Source organism: Pithys albifrons, chromosome 10 (assembly GCF_047495875.1).
Source record: "Pithys albifrons albifrons isolate INPA30051 chromosome 10, PitAlb_v1, whole genome shotgun sequence".
NCBI lineage: Eukaryota > Metazoa > Chordata > Aves > Passeriformes > Thamnophilidae > Pithys > Pithys albifrons.
Genome location: NC_092467.1, coordinates 10,130,517 through 10,154,726, shown reverse-complemented (window position 1 = coordinate 10,154,726; position 24,210 = coordinate 10,130,517). Strand labels below are relative to the sequence as shown.

At 37.8% G+C, this 24,210-nt stretch overlaps 1 protein-coding gene across 1 annotated transcript in view; it reads right to left on the bottom strand.

Annotated features, from left to right (window-relative positions):
• Positions 1-6,349: 6,349 nt before the first annotated feature.
• Positions 6,350-24,210, bottom strand: part of CDC73 (cell division cycle 73) — a 111,334-nt gene continuing 93,473 nt past the window's right edge. Inside the window, exons 14-17 of the mRNA XM_071565138.1 lie at positions 20,334-20,495; positions 18,433-18,533; positions 15,201-15,342; positions 6,350-13,989 (exon numbers count right to left, since the gene is read on the bottom strand). Coding sequence (XP_071421239.1) covers positions 13,953-13,989; positions 15,201-15,342; positions 18,433-18,533; positions 20,334-20,495 — 442 coding nt within the window. The 3' untranslated portion in view covers positions 6,350-13,952. The remainder of the gene's footprint in view (positions 13,990-15,200; positions 15,343-18,432; positions 18,534-20,333; positions 20,496-24,210) is intronic.

The window sequence follows — 24,210 nt, the reverse complement described above, 5'->3', positions numbered from 1 at the left end:
TTCTGCACCTCCATCACATATTTTTATGCCTGTCCTGCCTCCTCTGACTTGCTCAGAGCTAATGTGCAATGCAGAGATGCTCAGAAGAACCAAAAGCAGGCTTCAGGATCTAACAAAAGAACAACTGTTGGAGCCGAGTGCTTTTAGCAACTGCATTTATCAAGTGTTTTGAAGAATTTGACTTGTAGTCCTTTTCTAAAGTTTTCAACAGAGTATTTGGGAAAGGAGAACATTTTTACAGACAAAGTTACATGCTTATGTTCTAATTCACAGAACTCTTCCTTCACACATGATGCTACTGCTTCATTAAAATGCAGCAGATTGCAAGGGAATATCCTTTAATAATGTGGAGGCAAAAATAATAGAGCAATTACAAGGTAACATGTACACACCTGTAAAGAACCCTGATACTCCAAAGTAATCACTAATAATAGGTAACACTGGTGAGAGTTTAAATGTTGTTCATAATTTCTGGTTGCCCCTGAAGTATAGCACAGAGGAGGACCTTATCACTCCACAAAATCTTTACTCTGATCACAGGTAATTAGCAGTTTTCTAAGCATGATTATGTCCTCTAAATCTCTTGATTCTTGCAACTTGGTTGTTTATCTGCATTATGGTAACTACAGAATTCCAAAGCACTAAAACTCTCTTGGCTACTGCTTTTGAACAATCAGAAATATATAACAAAATACTTGTGCAAAGCTCAGGGAGGAAATTTTAAAGTATATACGAAGACATTAGACTGTTAATAAATGCAAATACATTGACAACATTTGTAAACACTGCTTGGAAATAAAACACACCTGCTTCTCACCTCTGACACTTTTACTAAGAACCTAGCAAATCGTAGTAAGGTACCAGTTCTAACTGTCTCATGTGGGGACAACCCTTCCCAAATCTTTGTTCGCGAAGACGAGCCACACACACACATACCAGTTCTAACCCACAAGCTAACACCCAGAAACAAAACCAGTGTCCCAAGAAAAAGGGGTTTAGCTGATAATGTACTCTGGAAAGGCAGATAATGGCCACTCCATTTGCAATGTATCCGTACCTTACACCACTTTCCCACATAAGAATTCACTTCATTTTGATCCACTGCATTTCCCTATCAAGATTGTCTTAATCAAATGAGCAAACTCTGGACCTGGTTCAGCATCTTTCAGGAGCAAGACATTTTCAACAACTTATTTTTAGCATGTCTAAACCTGCTCTGCTAAATTTCCTTCCAGCATTGTCCAAATAAACCCGCCTGATTATGTAAATCGTTCATATGTTCTCCTTTTTCTTTTTTTTTGAGCTACTTTGATAGCAAATGACATTCTTGTGACAGTTACAGCAGATTGTATTTTCTGGTACAGTAAAGCAAACCTCTCAATCTCTCTGGTGCAGTGAAGCAAAGTGCTCCAAATATGACTGCATTTTAAGGCTACGATGATCACCCAGATTCCTGCAGAATAAGTCAGAGAATTCTGTCCCATAATTCCTATATCTAACAGCTCTAAGACTCATTATTCCATGTACATCTTGAAGAATCTCAGACTCTAATAAGCAACTTTCTTTTGACTTTGAGTACAGGTTTACATACCAATTTTTACTGCAGGTCATTGTAAGCAAGAATCTTACAATCTCATATTTATCAGACAGGACATGCTGCTGTACCTGATACCAACAAGAGTAGAAGGACTGTCCTACCAGGATTGATACAGTCCTTGGTGTCTTAACATTAGCAAAAAGCCTCATGAAAACCTTCAGTTTACCTGGGATAGTTCCTTTCCCATTAGGAAAGGGGCTCCTTCTCAGGAGGTTCATGGCCTTGCCTGAGTTCCAATGGGACATCCTACAAGACACGAGGAGGTTCTATTTGGCCACTGTGTTGCAGACTGGCAGAATCTGCTGTGCACTTCAAAGAAGCTTGTGACACAGCCACAGCTTTGGATTATTCTACTAGGACCACAGACAGTTGTCTAAAATACCTATTTCTGCAAGAGAACGCCTTCCTGTCCTCACCTTGTAGGAAGAGCTGAGTATCAAAGACATAATCTGTGGAAAAAGCAGCAATTTTTTTTTGAGTAATCAGGAAAAGCAGATGGATATCCAAACACAAAAACAACCCCATGAAGATATTTCATGAGAAGGGATTAAATTGCCTGCAATACTTTGCTAGAGGCGATAGTTGTGGGGAAAAGAGCATTACAAAAAGTGCAATAGCAAGGTAAGCAAATAAGTTACCAGTGGCTAAAATAAAGGCCCACCAAGTACAGCCATATTGAGTTCCCTCACAGGACAACCCTGGTAGAGGTATCTTTACTGTCAGCCTTCTTAGGGATTGTGAAACAATAGGGTGAAAACCAGATGCTTCCTGAAACTGGTAAGCTGATAAGTAACAGAGCTCTATTAAATTTCACTTGGCATACAAGGGAGGAATTTGAGCACACCAAACTTAATTAATCCAGAACATTCAGTTCTCAGTTCCAGTAATGAGAAAGCTGAAAGCCTGGTTCACTCGGTGAGGTAAATGCATCTCAGAGGTCTTTTTACTGTTAGTGAAAAGAACCTTTACTGATGAGGAGCAATAACACTGAGAAAAAGATTGATTCTGTGAGACAAACCACAGTGAGACCAGATCAATGAAACTTCAAAAAACTCTGAGATTTTGGAGAAGAAAATAAGATCTCAGAAGGCTCATAAGATATATAAAACTATCTGGATAACAGAATTTTGCCCCGTGTCACACCTTAACCATCAAAGCCACTTTTGGTCCTGCCTCAGTCAATATCTTCAGTGGGAGGGGAAGAAGGGGAATACCCTAAATTAAACTAGGAAGGTAACAGGCAGAGCCTGTTACATCTGACTACTATGCCTCAGATGTAAAAAAATCAGATTACCCTCTTACCATGCCAGAGACAAACAGAAGTCTCCCACAAGAACCTGAAACAGGAAAAAACCATGTTAAACTGACTTAATTCATTCAGAGACTCAAGGAAAGAAACTGATAAGCAAAGAGGCTGTTTGATAAGAGCAAGGAAAAAACCACAGCTAACACTTGAAGAAAGGCAGCCACAAAAAACCCCAAAAACCCAACAAAACCAACCAAACCACTGTTATGGGTACAGGCTTATATTTAGTCTACATTAAAAGGGGCAACTTTATCCATCTGAATATGGAAAAGATATGAAGCAACTCTTGTGCTTTTCTGTATAAGCTGAGATAGCTGTGAATTAAGCAATGCTGCTAATTAGCAGGGGAAAACAATCAGCAAATAAACTTGACTGTTAATATTTACATAAGAAAATCATCCTGGCCATTACTAGAAGATTACTCAGAACAACATTTAAATACCACCATCTCCTGCTGATTATGAACAGACTGATTAAACTGAGGAGGCAACCGAAACTCACCTCTGTCCTCTGGCCCCCAGCACCTCCTGCTGCCCGGCCAGGCGCCTCACCCTGAAATGGGGCACAGAGAGCAAAAGTAACCCTGTTCTTGCCAACAACGCTGGGGAGGCTGCAGGGTCAGTGTGTTGTGAAGGAGGGACAAGCCAGGGCTGGGCTGCAGCTCCTGGGGAGGGGTCCTGAGGTACAGGAGGGGAGAGAGAGGTCCTGAGGTACTTGAGGCAGGGCGGTGAGGGGAGGTGCCCTGAGGCACCTGAGGGAGGGGCGGGGCAGGGCAGGGCAGGGAGATGCCCTGAGGCACCTGAGGGAGGGGCGGGGCAGGGCAGGGCAGAGCAGGGAGATGCCCTGAGGCACCTGAGGGAGGGGCGGGGCAGGGCAGGGCAGAGCAGGGAGGTGCCCTGAGGAACCTGAGGGAGGGGCGGGGCAGGGCGGGGCAGAGCAGGGCAGGGAGATGCCCTGAGGCACCTGAGGCAGGTGAGTCCCAGGGCACCTGAATCAGGCGGGTTCTGAGGTGCTTTCCCAAGTAAGCACCAGTTTGTGGGCATGGAAGCCCGACATGGTAAGGAACCAGCACAAAGTTTAGACACTTTCATTTAAAGAGAGGTATATGATTAATTGGGTCCTACTATTGAATGACACACTGTACATATAGATGTACACTTTACTTCCTAGATACAGGAATGATTAGTGGTCTTTAAAAACACTATGAGATAGTAAGAAGACAACTTGGGAGATCTGTGGCCTCCTGGAAAACCCAGATGTTTGGAGACCCCCAGGTCCAGCCTCCCCTTAAAAGCAGGGCCACAGGCCAGGTCACCCAGACCCCCTTAGGCCAAGTCTGAGCACTTCCAATGTGGAAAGAATTTTCTACCACTTTGTGGGCAACCAATTACTGTGCCGAATTGCTCTAATGAAGACTTTTTCTTTTCCTTAGTCCAGAGCTGCCCCTGAAGAAGTTTGTTCCTGTTCCCTCTTACTCTCTCACCGTGCATTCAGTGAAGAACTACCGAGTCCTCTTCAGCTACCTTTTAGGTACTGGAAAACACAGAAGGATCATCCCTGGACTTTCAAAAAACCCGTGTTTGTTTCCTTCCCAGTGATGAATAAACACCACTGAAGTCAGATGGAGAGTCAACACAGGAGAAACATACTGTATAAACAAAAGAAAACAAACCAACCCAAACTTAATTGCATTTTTCCAGAGAAAAAACTAACACAAAACATATCTGTACCTCTGAAAGGTGACAACAAAGTAATCTGTTTACACTGAACATCTAAATATACAACCTCGATTTTAAAAATAGTTTTATACAACAGAGAAGTTCCCAAAAGCATTAGTTAGCAGGGCTTACACTGGCCACAAAACGACCCTCCAAAACTCAAGAAGCTACTAGGTAGTAATAGAAGTTCAAGTTGTAGGGTGAGACTACAGCCCTTTCACTTGCACTGAAGGCTTAAGATTCTTCCACAGCAACTGAATTAAGTTTCCTGATCTTTTTTCAGAAATGTAAATTGCTCATTTGTGACCATTTTATGCAGAGTCCAGAGTATCCTCAAAGGGTGCACCTCCATTGGTGCTGCAGTTTGGATGAAGATGTTCCCACAGAAACCCCCAATGTTCTCTGCTCAGTTTGCTTCCATTCTTGTTGCATGCTATGTAGACTTTCCACATCTAATTTGAGATAAACTTACTTTAACACTGGAAATACTTGATCTAGAATCATTAATTTTCTTTCTCCCTTGCTCTTTTTCAAGCATAATAGTTAAAAAGACATCTGTGAAAAATTACAGGAAAATCGTATTAGCTCTGCATGACACAAATAATTATATTAGACTTTGCACTTTACCCTGTACGTTTAGTAAATCAGGTTTATCATTCTGTTGAAAGATGCACAATTTACTACAAATAATTAGTTAAAAGGGGTGTAGCAGGAAGGTAGAAGTTAATAGCAGAGAATTTCTTTGTGAAGGGCACAAGGCATGACATTTAGAAGCATAAGTCAACAGCAATCATTCACACTCTCCAGCAGACAGCATTTTTGCCTTCCAGGCACACATGATATGATGTTTGGACTTACTACCTTCACAGGAAGGCAAAGAAGTTATCAAACACCAGTGTCATTGGGCAAAAGCAATGAATTTCTGGAAAATGTAAAGATTCCAAGTAATCCATCTCAAAATGAGTGCTTTACAGTTTCATTTATATCAATCATGCTGTGGCATTTCTGATGCACAATGAACACAGTCCCATGCAAGCTGCTGCTTTCTGACACGCATGTGTGACCTACACCTGCATCCTAATTTCAAAATATTTTTTTACATTGTGATCAATTTCCAATAGTAGAAAAGCTGCTGTCCTTAGCAGTTATTAACTACATATTCAGCTAAAGTAAAAGCTATGTCAATTTACCTCATGACCTAAATAAGGTTTTGCAGGGTCAGCGAGCTTACCCAGGGAAAGATGCCATAATTAGCTGAGTCAGGCGACTACTTCATTAAGATTGTTTCAGTTGCACATTCTAATAAAGGAAATGGCATGACAAAAAAAGGATCTTTTTTTAGTATATAAATCTTAACCTAAAAGTTTCCATATAGCCTTTTCCTGACAGATATAGAGAATCTACTTATCACTTCATCTAAGCCCCAGAGCATAAAACTAAAGGAAAATAAAGTTAAGCTGTGATAAATCATGATTGCTTGTGGGCACTGTAGAAATACGACTCCTTTGATGGTCCTGAACCTCCTCACCTTGTTGTTCTTTTATGACACAGCAGAACCCCCGTTTCTCTGTCTTCATGCTAAAAGCTTCAAGGTTGTTGCTGGTTTTTAAGGAGTCTTTCAGTCTGCAGACAATGCCATACACTGCATTGTTAAGTGTGGTATGGAACATTAAGGGCTGCATTAAAGAAAACCGGACATTTATCTCTGTATTTCAGATATAAACTTTATTTCATGTTTTACTACTATAGAAAAATTTTTGACGTGGATATGATATGGTCAGTGACTGTTTACAAGGTTACCAATATAGCTCTGGTCAGCTGAGTTATTTTTACAGAAATAGAATGTGGTACAAAGATTGGAGAACAATGGGAAGTAAATGCTGTGAAAGACAAATGGACAGGAGATAAGAAAATCTGGCTATGGGTTGAGGCAGTGTGAGAATGCACTTCTTGTGCATTCATATTGCTGTGTCCCCTAAATGCCATTACTAAGCAACAACCATAATCCACTTACCTTCCCATTTGCCAATTATGTAACTCTTCCCAGTTATGCTATCACCTGCACTGGACATAATTCATTTCAAGAGATATTGTTTATTTAAAGGAGCTGAAAATTAGAAAATATTTATACCCACCTCCTCCCCTGATGGGACTGGTAACACATCTGAAGATACTAATCCCTGATGTAATAGTACAAATCACCATTGCAGCGGAGAAACATTCAAAGACACAAGAATTGCACAATGAATTGTTGGGCCAGTGATGGTGAATTTATTGCCATTTTGACTTGTAGACTGCGATGGATAAGTGTTTTAAAGATACTTGTGTTACATTTCAGGAGCATCTCATATTAAATGGGTAAATCCCTGATATATTCCATGCATTTCGAAGATTTTTGGCAGATTTTATTCTCCTGAAGTTCTCAAAAGGCTATTTATTACTTTTGGGGATGGCTGGAGAACACAGTCACCTTCAGTCTCCTCATGTAAAAATCAGCCTCCTGAGACACAAGTTATGAAATGCAGAGCTCTCCTTACCCAGAATTTCTTACGTAGCTCAGTTACAATATTGATAATTGTCTCGTGTTGTATGGCCAAGTGTCAAATGTGTTCTGAAAAGAATTTCAACATATGGAGAACTCCAGATTTTAATTTTGTTACATTACGAAAGTAATGATGTAAAAAATGACAATGCGCCTCATGACGGATGCACATTTCTCAGTGGAACAGTAAAGTGAATGTATATGCACATAAACACAAAATTCACTGTAATTTTGTACTTAATTTGGTACTTGCAAGAGCACCCAGCTGCCTTGATATTTGGGAAAAAGAAAAGGGTAGATCAACAGACCAACAGGTACTGATCTAAACCAGAAAAAAAACAAAATTAAAAGTGAAAATCAATCAAATTCAAGAGGGATTTTACACCACTGAATGAATTTGTGGATCATTCAATCTGATAAAGGCAAAACAAGATTACTAGGAACACAATTTATGGTGTTAATCCACTGAACACAGAATAAATTTGTTCTATACAGACTTCACAATGAGTTGCAAAACTATTTCAGTTTAGTAATTTCACTTTAGGAAGTTTTTCTATGTTGTTTGGGTTTGTTGTGATTTTTTTTGTTTGGGGTTGTTGAGGTTTTTTTTTCATCTTTAGTCCCATTATTTCCTATTAATCAACTTTTCAACAACCAGACTAATTGCTTCCACTGTGTATAAAACAAAAGCTCTTTCATACAAGTTTTATTACAGAATAGAAATATGTCCTCTCTCCAGTAGAACTTGCAATCTAAGTTTCAGACAAGATGCAACAAAGTCAGTCAATGAGTGGCTGAAAACATCTACCATGCAAAGTGGCTCGACATGACAGTCTGGAAAAACTGTATCCCTCTTGCACTCTAACACCAGTGCTATTCACAAAGCTTCAGCAGTGATACTTCTCATAAGAATTGCTCAGTAGTTTCATTCCCTGGGTTGTGTCTTTTTAAAACCCAGAGACATACCTTGATTAGCATGTTATGATCAGATAAATCATGACAGCTGTTCTCAAGAATTACATACTGAAGAATTCCTTATAGACAACCCAAACCAGCTCCACAGAAGGGGATTTGTATAAGATCATCTTCCTCACTGCAGGCATTGGGAGTAGGAACAATTCAACTGAGAAAAGGTTCAGCTGAGCTGTCCCACTACACAGAAGGAGGCAGCTGGTGAGGTGCTGTGTTGTTCAGCAACAGTGACTTTCTGGGACCACCTGAATTTTTTAAGGGCAGCTGCAAACTTTATCGATAACTCACAGCCCCAGAAAACAATCAGATGCACTTTCTGCTCTTGGGATTAGTATTAGTTGCTGAGGTCACCTCACAATTCTCACTAAATTGTAAATAGCTCTATTACAAGTGTTGAATAGCATCTGGAAAACAAGTACCAATAGCATGTTTTCTTCACTGTTCATAATTCTGTTAATTAGATCTGTCACAAAATCAGTAACAGAGAAAACTAGTGTGGTGCTCCTTAAATCATTTGCCAGCTGTGAACAAAGGCTGTCAGGTAATTAGGTGTTTAGATTTTGTTCTGTCTCAGCTTAGGAATGACTTAACTTGGAACTTGGGATAATCATTCTGCACCTAACACTTATCTGTGGTAACTTGAGAATTCTACAGTTTAAGATCCTCGGAGAATAACTACAGACTTACCAGTAATTAAGGAAATACTAACAGTTAGTATGCCTTCAGTATTTTTATGTTCAAAACCTCAAAACTTGGTCTTAATTGACAAGAACAAGAAACACGGGGTTTTTTGTTTGTTTCTTGACTGTTCCATTTAGAAAGACATCCCACCCCTGAAAGTCCTCAAGATACTTTTCCTAAGAATTTTCAAAAGCTGAACTTCAGCTTATGCTAAACTATAACTCTGTACATGAATAATATAGTCCAGATCTTAAATAATAGGTCATGTGGCGAGATATACTCAAAAATTTAAGGTTTATTGAAACAGTCATTAAACACAAGTTTATGACTGCTATGTGAGAGTTTAAAGGTTTAGCTCCATGAAAAGTTGGTCTTCTCTTTCCTTCAATATGTGCCTGTCTCCCTTAGGTTCTTCTGAAATGTCATTTGAACTCAAACCTTCAAAACAACTATTAAAATTTGAGCCTATTGACACAGTTAGGCCATATATAATCTACGGACTTTCAAACAACTGCAGCCAAAGATTCACCTCTGACAGTGTTCATGATACATGCAGGAACCCCACGAGGCAAGTGAACATTTTTTTTGAATTTGAAATATACCCAAAGTATTTACTTTGCAAATAAAAAACATAACCCAAGATATTTTCTTACAGATTTTATGTATCACCCCATAGCTTCATTTTTACATGTGAACTGGTCTCTGCAATAAAGTTCAAAACATTTGAGATTGTTCTTTGCATTTGCATTCTTATTAGAAATTACTAAAATTTTGTTTAAAGAAAAATTAGCACAGTAAATCAGTGGATGGACAGCCTCCCACTGTGTGCCACCTATCAATGGACTTTGCAGGATTAAATCCCATTATCCTCAAACCTGCCCTCTGTGATACCATCACCACTGAGAATGATCTACAGGGAAGTCAACGACAGTTGGACAACCACAGAATATCCCAAGCTGGAAGGGACCCACAAGGATCATCAAATGTTACCCACTGGATCACAGTTCCATTAAGAAACCATCTTTATCCTTGCCAAATGCCTGAGCTCCACTAAAACAACTTCACGCTCAGTCATCTGTTTTCTATCACTGCCTCAGAATTTTCATATCATGTAAACAGTCTTGGGGTAAAACCAAACCAAAGAAGGAAAACTACACAGCTGTGACTGAAGTACAAAACTGTTCAGAAAAGAAAGTAGAACTACCAACTCCCTTCAAAAAATCAGTTCAGTCACAAATGAGCAACTCAGACAACAACATTACGAGATTCCCGTTTGTGGCACATTTTTCCACAGATTAGCTGAACTGTAACCTACTTGGCCAGCAGTTTCTTCAGGCAGGGATTTTAATTTTTCATGAACACATTGCTCTAATAAAGTACTTGGCATTAGTTATGGCTTTTGAATTAAAATGCATTCATGACATTAAATTTTAAAACCACTAAAGCCATTAATTTTGATCAGCTTTTTTTTTTTTTTTGTATAGTGTTCACAGGAATTAGCAACTAAGTGCATATTTCACCAGCAAAAGAATAAAAGCTGTACTAATAAAACTTATTTTTGCATGTCCCTGTAGAGAATGGCAGTATTTTATATGCCAACTGCATAGCAAATGAAAGCCAAAACCAAATTTGCTGTTCCAATAAAGGCTGATATGTCAAATATAACATAATGGTTTAACTTATGATCAAGGGCAACTTAGCACACAATTTGCTATCTACTTCTTCTTCTGTATTCAGAAATAAAAAGGTTTACAGCATTGCAGAACTGTTCCATAAATTGTCTAACTCAAGCACTGACTTTAGTACCTATTTGTGAAACCATCTTCCTACAAAAATGTCCAGGTAATAGCTAAATAGCTCAGCCTCAGCTGAGGATGCTGATCTGCAGTTTCTTCAGGTATGCAAGTCCCTGCAGTTGCCCTACTTTACCTTATAAAAAATTCCGCTTTTGTCTGCTTTGTTCAGGTTAACATTCAAAAGCTCAAATTGCATAAATCACAGGTATTTTAGTTTTTAATATAAAATCATTACTTCAGATACATCTACTGGCCCCACTAACCTTGTTTCTAAGAGAAATAACCACCTGCTGACAGTACAGGGGCCCAACATCAGACTTCAAACCAAGTTTTCAAGTTGTTTTATCTTGTTTCATCTCATTCATCTTGTCCTTATGAAACAGCAGAGAGTTATGACACTTAAGATATCTTAATATGTTTAATAGAAACAGACAATTTGATACCCAATTCCCATGCTAGCATAATCCTACTGTTCAATAAACTAGTGAGGGCAGTTATAATTATACATTTTAATTGAGTACAATTTATACACTTTATACACCTTTAAGTAGTGCGTCCAATTTGCTCAGCAATAAGAATGCAGCTCACTAAAACAGATGTCTCAACCTCCAGCTTCCCCAGCTCTTAGTATCCGTTTTCTTTATTACTCCACATTAACTTGTAGATAAATTAAGCATAACATAAGTGTCTAAAATTCCAGCTGTGCTGCAAAATGCTGCTGTAAGGCTAAATTTTTAAGTCCAAGTAGTTTCATAATCTATGTGCAGTTATTTATGAAGGCAGCAGGAATGCTATTCTGACAACCTAATTAAACTTCCAATAATGTCAGCAGGAATCTGATTGCAAAATGGCTCATTTTATAAACATCACTACTTTTATGACTGACAAAAATATACACCATCAGGTGCCAACTCCTTCACAAATACATATTTTATAACTTGTGTCACAAACTGCTTGCAAGTACAAAATTCTAAGATTTTAAAGGTCTGTGCTCAACCCATAAAAACCAGTACAGTTCATACCAAGATTTCATGGATGTTGCTCTTCTGCCAGTTCCACATCCATGTAACTTCACTAGTTCCAGAGGAGTTACTCCCAATACATAAATAAATTTACATCTAAATCAAACCATCTCTTGTATACAATATTAGATCTGGGATTACACATGCATTGAAAACACAAGTGAACCTTGCAAGCCCACTCTGTGCTCTGTGTGTCACAGTGCACACAAAGATGCATTTCTTCAGAATTTGCTTTTTAAGTTTGCTGCCTGCTGAGAACTCTCTTTAAAACTGCACAGACCATGATGCACTGATTAAGTGTGAAAAAAATTACATTTCTAACTGGAAATGTTCAACTTAAAAAATGCATACATGATATCCCACCATTTAATGCATTTAATGAACCCTAAATTGAAGCACTCCCTAAAGGTAGTAACTGCTGTGTTGGTGGCCATCACAGCTTTGGTAGTCATCATACAGGTTAAAACAAAACACTCAATGTTTTAGCCCACTCTGGTATGACATTTATACATTTATAATAAGTTTAAGTATAGGGAAAACACATAACTTGGTATTGATCAACTGCCCATACAAAAAGCAACATTGTGGTAGTTCTGTAGTGCCTCTTCTTCTCAGTCACCATGCAGAGTCTGTTCAAAATCCAGTGTCAGCTGCTTCTAATCTTGGGAATCACTGGAGGTTTTGTTTGGTGGACTTTTTACATTTTTGTTTGGTGAGTTTTTACATTTCCACTAAGACCATTTGAAAATACAGTCTCAAAATAACAGGGATGGAAACATACAACTAAAAGTCAGACCTCACAGTCCTCATAAATTTAAGGCACATTTTTAAAAACCTCTTAAGGAGATGTGCCATTGGATTTTACTAAAAATTAAGTTAACATCAAATAAAAGCAAAACTAAAACAGAATAGGTAGAACATTTTATTTTTGTCAAACCTTAAATGTAAAGTATATTAAAAAAACATGGTTTGGAATTTCAAGAACAGGAATATAAACATGTATTTTCTATCCCAGAAAAAAAATCATGCAGGTGTTACAGTATTTGATCATTCTCTACATTCACTGGTATGCAACATCAACTAAATGTTATTAATAGATACAGAGATGCTGTAAATTGGTACAAATACCAGGGTCTTCAGGCCTCACTTATACTTCAGATGAAGTAAATCTGTTCTTTGGTAATTGGAGAAGGCTCATTTTCCATTCCAACACAGGACTGTTAGGAGGCCGTATTAGCCACTCAGCTCAGAAAACTAGAACTCCTGTAGGCAGTCTGGGCTATTTTTGTCACAAGACAATAGTATTGGAGGAGGTATTAGAGGTATAAATACAAAGAAGTTAAAATTATTCATTCATTGTGGTGGCTGTTTTAGGAAAAAAAAAATCCAACTCTGTCCTCCTCTATTCATTGTTTAATCTAGGTAACATTTAGACTCATATGCAAAGGTATTTGCTAGATGGGAATGTACACATGCATACGTTCAGTTTAAATAAAGAGACGTGTGTGGAGAATGGCAATTAAAAGTTAACACGACTTGAAGGTACTCCTATAATAAAGTTTAAAGATTTAGTAAACTGGGACATTACAAATCCAAAAAAAGTGTTTCTAGATTTTTCATCTTCCCTTTTTCAACAAAGACTGACAGAATATACATATACAGGTTGACAATTTGATTTATCCAAAACAACTTTCACTTTGCTCAGTTTTTGCAAGTCCTACTGACTAAAATGTAATATCATTCACAACAAAATATTTTCAGTAAGTGAAACAATAAGCAAATAAAACCAAAACTAAGCTCAGAAGCTAAGTGGTTTAGAAAGCCTGGTAACATCTATGTGTGCGTCAGTGTGTCTATAACTTTTTTTTATACATTATATATATACACACACACACACACACGTATATACACACCCTGTGCGCACGCGCGCACACACACACACACGTTGGGAACCTGCAGTGGAGATCAATCTATTTTCTAATAAGGAACAAAACACATTATTTAAAAATGTGGCTAATTTAACAAAACAGAGAAGAAACTGCTGCTATCAAAATATACAATTTGGATTGCAGACTAGAAGGCTAACAACATTAAAAAAATAGTTTTAAGCAAAACCCCTTTGCTTCTGAATAACAACAGGTATCAACCTGCCATAGCATGAATCATCCAAACAAGATTTTATAAAAAGTTTAAACTGTGACCCTTCCTCATTTGTAAAGTTCTTGACATATCATATAGTGCGAGCTCTGGTCTCCAAACTGGAGGCCCTTCCATTTTTCTCAATCCATACTTCAGGAAACAAATGGCAGTTGAAGGACTCAGAATCTCAAGTGAGATTTGTGCTTTACCATGTACCTGAAAAAAATTAACACAAGGCAATATTACTACCCTTGTGGCACTTATGGGAGTTTTATTCTCAGGAATAAAACACAGACATTGTTAAAACAGAATTCCGAGAGAAGCAGAAAGTTGCCAGAGAGATGCAACATCTTAAGCAACATATAGCTCTGTATTACGTACAGAATTTTTCCCACTAAATGACAGTCAGTTAAAAGCTTGCCTTCAAGAAAATTCATGTTTTCCAAGCCATCAAATGACTTCTAACATTGAAAGACTGTTGTTCAAGATAACTAGTTCAATCTGAGAGTTCAGATATATTGTTTATCTGAGACCTTTAAATAGGAAGCCATAGCAAGTTGGATGATTGGAATTATTTTGACAATTCCCACAGGATTTTTCTTTTTCACTCAATCTCTCAAACAGTTTGCTGTGCAATCAACATGAAAAGATTAAACATTCATGAAATGCATGGGCTTCTTTCCTCCCTCAATATTTCTCAACTGCTTCATAATAAAGTTTCTTCTATACAACATGAAAAAGTAATTGCAGTGAACTTCTGATTCAGGAGGGTTCTGAACCACCAACAAGCAGAGTCAGAAGCAAAGCTGCTCTTCACAAAGCTGCTGCTGTTCCCCCACTCCTCACTTCTCACAGAAGGCAGGGCTAAATACTCAGAAGGACCCTGAGATACAGAAGAATCACCAGTCCAAAACTGATTACGTGACATGTCTTTTTTGAGTTGTTCTACCCAGTGCTGTGGACTCAGGGGCATCAGCATAAGACAATCTTTGTGGCACTTTATCTTAAGGTAGTTTGTCAACTTTTCTAGACTGTTATGACGTGGAGAGAGAATGAGGAGAGCTTGTAAGCTGAGAGCTGCAGGAACAAAGGAAAACTCTACAGCACCTGGACTGTCCTCCATTCCTTGCCTTGCGCCTGAAGGGAGATGGGGAATCATGGCACTAATCAATGATTAATGGTAACTGCCCCCCCCCCCTTAAATACACACTTATTACACTTTGGAGATTATTATTAACAGTCTGTAAATATATACCACTATGTTTTATTAACTGTGTCATCAGGGAAGATCAAAACAAGCAATATCTTCAAGCTAAAACATTGTTCAGATGTCTGAATTGTATACAGTTCCCCTGATGCCAGAACTTTTAATTCCCACCAAACATCATAAAATCATGAGCATCAGGGATTTTCAGCAGGAAACATACCTGTCCAAAGTTTCCCAGAAGCGCAGAAATACTGGCCTGTCCAAGTGTCTTTTGTGGTAGCTGAGTTCTAACACTGTGACATCCCATTTCTGTACATTGGGATCCAGGCGGACTTCATCATACTTGAGATGAAAAGCTTTAACTACAGAAAAAAGGAAATCATTTAGTGTATAAACATGAAGACTTCACAGTGCTTTTGTATTAGTCAAGGAAAATTCCCACCCCATCACTCTTTTTTCAGAATGAAGCCTGAGCGCAAAATTAATGAGCCCATAACCCAAGGAAGTCAACTAGTTACTAAATGGCACTGAGCTAAATATAGTGGTCAGTGGTTCTCATGCTATTACAGGTTTAAGGGAAAGGGCAGCCCCTATTTTTAGATGCACAGATTCCAGGAGAAAAGCAGAAACCCACTGCCAATTCAAGTGCATTTTCTTTGAGAAACAAAGACGTTCTTTCTGAAAATCTCAAAGATATAAAAATAATTTAAAAAGGTATTTCTGAGACCACTGAGATGGAAGCCTGGCTACTACATGGAAGTCCAAGTTTCAGAACTGACAGCAGAATGCCAGTGTGACCCCTCAAAGGCTACATGAAGCATTCTGAAAAATTCAGTAACTGCCATTTTTCCCTGATCTAGTACTCAGTTAAAAATGGTAAACTATTAACTGTTATTTTTCTCTTGGGAAGTACTGTCATATCTGAACTATGTAAAGCACAATTATTTACACAGTCAGCATTAAAAGCCAAGTATTTAAGTCTTGTACAATTCCTATCTGATAACCAATTTGATGATTGTAGTAGTACTGATAAAGTAAAAGAGAAGCATTTGACCAGTTAATGTCATGGTTGGTTTTTTTTTATAATACCACACTCCTCATTTTGCCTTCCACAGAATTCACCTACAGTTTCAGCTAAATGGCCAAAATAGGTAAAAAATAATAATTTAAAAAAATCAGTTCCTTTTTCCTGATCTATCAAGGAACTTCCTAGAAGATTGCCATGTGAAATTAGCTTTTTTTTTTTCAGCTAACAAACTGAAGAGAAATTATCATCTCGCTTGTAGCTCTGTCAGATACATTTCCGAGCTTTGTGAATGAAAACTAAGAATACACAAACATCATCTTTGCTGCACAATGTTGCTTGTATTCAAATAACTCCAGAGAAAATAAATAAAGATATACTGGGGCCATGCATTTACAGAAAACTTAATCAACACCTGACAAATACTCTGCATTAAGGTGAAATGTTATTGAGCCAAAGACAATCCACTACTGAAACTGAAAAAAGTCACTATTAAAGAGCTCTGATGTGCTCCTGGAATAGGACTTAAAATGGTATTCAAAATCAAGTATTTGTTCATTAAAGTGACATCATTCAAAATTTCATCTCAAACATTAACTTGCAGATAAGAAATTAAGTTTGTTTTCTACAGGAACACTGAATACTCAGACCACGTGTAGAGAAAATTAAAGAGAACAATTTTAGAGACTCAATTAAAAAAATGCTACGTGACATTGCAATTGAACAAATACAACCAGCATTACAGGCTCTGACCTAATACAAATTTTACTGAGGAATTCTTTACACTAAGCTACCTGCTGGTTTTCCAACATGACAGTGATAAGCTCTGAATATTTGTTACTCAGGACAAACCCAGAAACCACATTTATGAAGACTAGTGAACACTATAAATACAGCAAAGCAGTGTCTTCAGGTAAAATTAAACACATACAATTGGATGTGTTCCTTTCTTTTACCTGTTTTTGTTTGAGGGGTAAGTCACTAGGAAAAGTCATAGTCTTTACCAGGGAAGTATTTTAAAAATACCTTCCTTTGAAGCAACAGAATGTAATTCTAAAATTAAAAAAGGCCCATTTCAGTGTATGAGTAGAGTAAAACCAGATATCCTTCTTGTACTTGAAAAACATAAGAATTTGCACCCCTTCAGACTGAACTGTGTGGGCTGTGACTGTGAACTTTGCCACAGCAAAGACCAGAGATGTCAATACATGCCAGAACAATTCCTACAGCCCTCTATACATTTATATAACATACCAAATGTTAGAACAGGAAGCAGCATGCAACTGCTAGCTAGACCTTAAATATTTCACTGCATTTTTCTTGGTTTTGCTTTTCACAGTTCCTATTTTCTCTGTATCTTGACTTTGAAGTGTTATTTTCTTCTTCCATTAGTCTCTTTTGTTAAGCTCTCTCCAGTGGTGTACTTCTTTTATGATGACGTTCATGCTCTTTCACTCTTTCTCTTTTTAGTCTCAATCCCCCTTAAGTGACCTATTTTATTTTGTTGTTCACAGACCCATCCTTAGCTTTCTGTCCCACCAGTGGGTTTTTCCCTTGCTGTTTACCAAACTAGCATTCTCTTTCCAGATTCTGTTTCACATACCAAATAGGTGCACACATAAAGCCTGATTGAACCTGTTTCCTCATCACAGTGGACCAGAAGATGACAGGCTGAACTAAGGTGGGTTTTGGTTTGTTTGGTTTGGTTTTTTTTTCCTTTGTGTGTATGCACTGGTTTAGGTTTGTTGTTTTTTTAAAAACCAGAAACCACTGGACACTATCAAAAGGTCTATTTTCTAAGGTAGTTCCACACTGAAGCAACAGAGAAGAGAAGCTGACAGATCCCTTAGATATTATCATCCACCTCACTGTCAGAGGAGTGAACTGTGCAGGGGAGTGCAGTGTGCTCAAAGTGCACTGGGCACAGCACAGAGAACTCAAAAAAACTGTTCATATCTTTACTGTGCTAAAATCTAGCTCAATTTAAACTTTAAACTTGAGCTTTTTAAAACTTTGAAGGTTTTATCAGACACGAGATCATTTTTTAATGCTTTCTTAGGGGAATACTAGGTGATTAATCCTTTGTTTAAAAGTAGCAATGGAATGTGAAGACAGCCTGTAAACCTGTTATCTATTAATTGTTAGAATATACTTTGCTCGCCTTTTTTTAGAAGCTTGAAAGTAAGTTTGTACACTAGCTGTTTCTGACTCAAAGATGACAGCTCTGAGAAGATTTCTGTGAGCTTCTACAGGTCAGAACAAAAGAACTGCAGAGGGCACATTAATATTCACTGTCTGTGAGAACACCAAAGCCACTGTGTGCTCACCCACCCGCAGCCAACAGCACCTTGGCAGTACTCTGCCATAAGCATCAACACCTCTGAAGAAACCCCAAGCACAATAAAAAACCCCAAGATAAATCCCTTACTTTTTGCAAAGATATCGACAGGAGATCCGTCAGGCAGGAGCCAAGGCCAGCCTTTGAACTGCCAAGCAGGCCCCTGGACAAACACGGCCACCACGCGGTCCCTGCGAACACAGAAAGGGATGGACACGTTGATGGCCTCCAACATTTATATCAAATGGTTTCCTAAATGTGCCTTAGCATAGCTTCTTATTTGAGTAACAGCAGCAGAGCACATTTAACAACCACAGCTCCAGCACAACTGCTTTTCCTTTGTTAAGCAAAACAAAAAAAAATAATGTCATTTTTCTGGACTTTTTGCTCTGTCCCTTTGCAGAATGCAGCTCAGTGTTTCATGTTACAATTTTAAGAACTCCAGCAGTGTTTATTTGTGGTTATCATGACTTTGCTTTTAAAAAGTGCTCTAACATTTTTAGAGATAACCTTCCATGAACAGCACTGAAAACTGAGGTGTGTCCATTTAAAACACTTTATCCTGAATACAGTTCACTTTTAGTTTAGATTTCTGCAAAGTGCATCAGCTATTGTAAGAGTACATAACCGTTACCTGTGGCCTAAGAAAATAAATTGGTGCTTAATATGAAGCTTTTATATTAGAGAAATTAAACAAAGCAAAAAAACCCACAACACCTTTAAGAAGAAATTACCTCCCCCATATGATCTGTCTTTCTGTTGAACATTTACATCATCCAACCATGGTTCCTACCTAAAACAACAAATAATTCCCTCTCTAATCTAATCCCCAACTAAAGTCATTATAAAGCCCACTTAAGGCCAAATGGAAAAGAACAATCTAAGTGAAGTTTTGTGGTTTAGGGTTTTTTTGCAGGTTTTGTAATGGCTCCTTTGGATAAAACCAAGACAAAAAAAACCCCACACCATCTCTTTAGTCAAAAGCACTTTAGAAACCAGCTAAGATGGTTTGTAAAACTTTGATCATTAAATATTTTAAGTGCTATTTGATATTCAGAATTTCAAATCCCCAGATTCCTGATTTCCAACCCACAGATTTCTGAATAGTGGAAATTCTAAATAAAGAACAATTAATTTAGGAACAGGACCTTTTCAAAGTATTCGTCTCCATTAAAATCTAATTTGGAAGTTACAAAACCACAAAGTATGTCATTATCCATATCCAAAATCTTCACACTTGCGAGGAAGAAGTAAAAAATGCTGTATAATGCATTTCATTAAACAACAAAAAGATATCAAACAACAAAAATATGCTTCTTCAGAATCTTCCTGCACAGAGAGAACTATTTTTCACAGCACTGAATAATGTGCTGTAGACACATTAATTCATTTCCAGCTTTTTCGTAGAAGTAGAAACTATCTACGATTCTCTGTCCCCAACTAGGGTTCCCTTCAGAAGTAAACTGCCATCATGGAATCCAATTCAATGAATTCTAGTCAATTCTGGAATCATGGTTCAGTCTGTACTGTCTGATGGATTTTCTCTCTTTAACTGTTACAGAGGATGGAATGCCAGATGCTGAAGGCCTGCAAACACTTCCAACAGACTCTCCTTCAGAAAGCAGACAAGAAAGAAGGGGTTTCTCCCAGATCATGGTTCAGTGACTTGCATGTTACAGTATCACAAACTTTCTAAAAACATAATATGAACGTTTTTATTTGAATTTCTGAAACATTTCAGACAAACCTAATAAAACTAGTTGTGCTGCTCACAGTGTTAAAATGTAGAGTGCTGCAAGTCTGTACAACCTTTTGGAAGAGTTTAGTTTCATATTATTTTCACTGGTGGAAAAGACTCCTATGCAGTTAATCAAATCCAGTTTTATATCTGTATCTTCATTTTTTTTGTGAATTTCGTGGTAATTTATTGGCCCCATCCAAATTCTGCATTGCCCTGGTTAAGAAATTTTGTAAAGGAGAAACGTTTTTACCAGTCTTGTGGCATAAGTTTCAGAGGCTGGTCTACGACTCGGTAAGGTACAGTAACACTGACTGTAGTTCCCCCAGGCTGCATCTGGTCCTTCCTTCTCTGGATTAGAGTTTCATTCTCTCGTTGACAGCCTTGTTTCTTCTTTTCATCTGACGGTACAAACCTTGGGGAAAAACAAAACACTCCGTAGAAAAGGGCAATTTACTTGATGGAATCAGAAGGAAAAGTAACAACTTGATCAGAATGTGGCATTATTGGCAGCAGTCACTGGAGCCATCTCATTTGCACTGTGCCAAGTCTCCATCACTACTCATTCAAAACAGAAAAAAAAATAAGAATATTATTTCATAAGCCCTGATGATAAAAACAGTCATACTAAAAGGTCCTCTGACATCACAAATACAGCCTGACCTGTTCTTATACATTTTTGGCACTCCTTGTCATCTTATCAATACATTTGCAGATGAGGACCCAGACCAACTTTTTTTATTATGACCAAGGGTAACATGAGGGAACCTGCCCATTAAAACAATTCTTCCTGGAGCAAATTTTAAGAGCTCTTGGAGCCTTCAGAATTATGTTTTCTCAAGAAATCTGGGATTTCTGGTCAAAAAGGCTTTTGAGTGAGATTTATTTTGAGGATGGTGATTTTACATGATCGATTCATGTGGTTACTATGATGTATGACACTACAACTTTTTTGTTTGTTTTTTTTTTATTCTGTAGCTTCTCTGACAGAATAAGTGCTCAGAAAATACAGATATGATCCCCATGTCATATGTAATCTCTAAGACAAAAATAATTGCTCAAAATATGACACCACTCCCTCCAATTAATTACAGATCTTTAATCTTTCAACCCCCTCACCTTAAAAAAATATATGCCATCCCATTTCAAGACCCTCTTCTTTATGGTAATAATAAAATATCCAGAACAGGTCTCAAAACTGGCACCATAAATGTAAGAGTAGTGTAGGCCGTTTTATGGATACATCTCAGTGGGTTTTGTCAAAAGAAAGGTAAGATTTATGTGTTTTATAGGACTAAATCCATGTCACAGAAGTTGATGTGATCACTGTCATCTCCCAGGCCAGCAAAGGAGTGGAGTTCAAAGCCGTGTTCTCCTCATTCTCTACTCAGAACCCCCCTGCTGCACAATAACCCTGTTTGCTGCTTACATTTCATTTCCAAAGCTTCTGATAAAAACAAAGCACTGTTGCACTTAACTGCAGCAGTTATCATGAGTGCTGGCGCTACATTTTAAAAGCACAGGACCTAATTGGTAGTATTTCTCTTCATTACAGCACACATGGTGCTTTTGAGCAATTTACTACATTTTTCAGTTGTTTGCACCATTTCTGTTTGTTCTCCTCAATCAATTTCTATTTGAATGCTAAAACCAATGTGCGTTAACAAGCAGACTGCACTTTCTATTGCAGGAGAAACAGCAAAAAGGAATGCAAAATTAAATAGGAGGAAAAGTTCATTATTCAGTCAACTTGAAAACACTCATTTTCTCTACATATCCTATGAGAAAATGGCATTTTAGGGAAAAAACCCCCATCAACCAAACATGTTTTAAGGCAGCAGGTGAAAACTGTCAATAAACCTTCAAGAAAAACTGTTTAACTTTCCTAATCTAAATGAACAGATGAAGGCCCCTTTACACTCCTCATAATTTAATAGTGTTTCAGAAACAAAGCCACAAGCCATTTCCGAAGTGTGCATCCAAATGCCTGCAATGATCCAACTGCACCAGGAAAGTAAAAAACTCCCAATGCCTGCAAGTCACTGTGAATGGTGCATTAAATCTGACTCGTATTGCAAATACAGAAAAATCATTACAGGTCTGAAATGATGGGCAACAAATTAAATCATGCTTATCTGTCATGTGAAACATCACCATTCTAATGGAAACACAAACAAAAAAGCTATAGAGGACACCAGGAAAAAGTACACTTAGGCCACCTAAAATATTATTTTTAGAAAGTTAAGATAATAATTTCCCCAATAACTGAAGGAATTAGAAACAGTTAATAGTTACATAGATTATTTATCACAATGGACTGACACATAGTTGCTACAGAGAAGCTTTCAACACAGTTCTGCTTTGAAAAAAGGTACCAAACGTGCTATCAAAATTTAAGTATTTCTGATCAATTTGCTAATTAAGAACTCAAAAGCAAAGTGCATCTTGAATCATGAGCATACTAATAGCTTGTCCTGCCAACACATCACAAAATATTGGTTTTATTTTGCCAATATTAACTGATAGGAAATTCTTATTTTATAACTTGAAATGAAGATTTGCTTAGTGGTCTTCAGCTTTTAAGAAAACAATTAATGAGTCTTTCATGACCCATTAGAACTAAAGGAATCTGGGCTGAAAAGAATGGACATAAATAAAAAAAAATATTAAAAAGATATGAGAAGCAACACCTCAGACACGTTTTATCCATGTGGGAGGGTTTATATGAAAAGCAAGGACCACCTAAAACAGTGGACACACTGAGAATAATTTTGCCATTCTTTGTCACATGCACTAAACAAGAACAAACTGTTACACAGTATGTAAATAAAAAGCAAACAGCCTCACATTACATTACAGCAACAATCAAATATTCATATGAGTAGGGATCTAAAACGTTACATTTTAAATTTAGTTTGCAAATATGAGGAAGCAAACACATTTTAAATGGAAGCTGGAAAGCCAGACATCCTTGCCAAATCAGACAAGAAGCAATATTGCTTTTCTAGAGTCTAACAACTTCACCACTGTATCTGAGACCTCTCAAATTTGGCTGAAACAGGCATTCTCAATTCTACTCTCAGCTTTAAGTGTTTCTGTGTTTAAGAATTCATTTCAACACTAGTTTATTGGCAGTTTCTCTCCATTTCAGCTAGAAATTGTGTTACAGCCATTAAGGCACCATTCAGTTGTGCCTCAGTTATGTACCCTCCAGACAACAGCTTTGGTTTTATTTCCTGTAAAATCTCTGAATGTTTTCAAATGCACTTCTCTAGGACACAATACAAAATTTCACATTATCTGAATTCCCTGAAGAAAAAACTATCAATGAGCAGATTCACATGGAACAGTAGAGAAGATGACTGTCATAAAGAGAGCACTGAAGCAAAGCTTACATGTATGTAAACACACAGAGAACAAGAATAAAGGACAGCTCAAAGAAAGTTTATGAAATATCTGCCTGCATTTCCAGGAACCATCAACTCAGTAAGCAAAAAGTCATGAGCATAAGAATCAAGAATCAACAGAAGGGAAGTTCTGGCCAGGTGGGGGTTGGTCTCTTCTCCCAGGCACTCAGCAACAGGACAAGGGGGCACAGGCTCAAGCTCTGCCAGGGGAAATCCAAGTTGGAGATCAGAAAAAAATTCTCTCCAGAGAGAGTGCTCAGGCATTGGAATGGCCTGCCCAGAGAGGGGGTGGATTCCCCATCCCTGGAGGTTTTTCAACTGAGATTGGAGGTGGCACTGAGTGCCATGATCTGGTAAAGGGACTGGAGTTGGACCAACGGTTGGACTTGATGATCTCGGAGGTCTTTTCCAACTCAATCGATTCTATGAAATTATGGTAGGATTAAAACATAATCATGGCCTGTGCCAGCACTACCTGGACATAACACAAGCTTAAGAAATATGAGTATTACACACTAAAAAAAAAGTCTTCCCTTGGAAATTATTTATATTATTATTATATGGTACTATAGCCAGTGGCTTAACTACACATTTGTACTTGACATCTTTTTAATCACCCAATACACTAGAAATGCATTCTGAAACCTGACTGTGCAGGAGCTTAGAGTTTCTTGGTGCTTCTCTGGATTACTATTCCTTAGTTGTTAAAAAAAAAGTCCATAT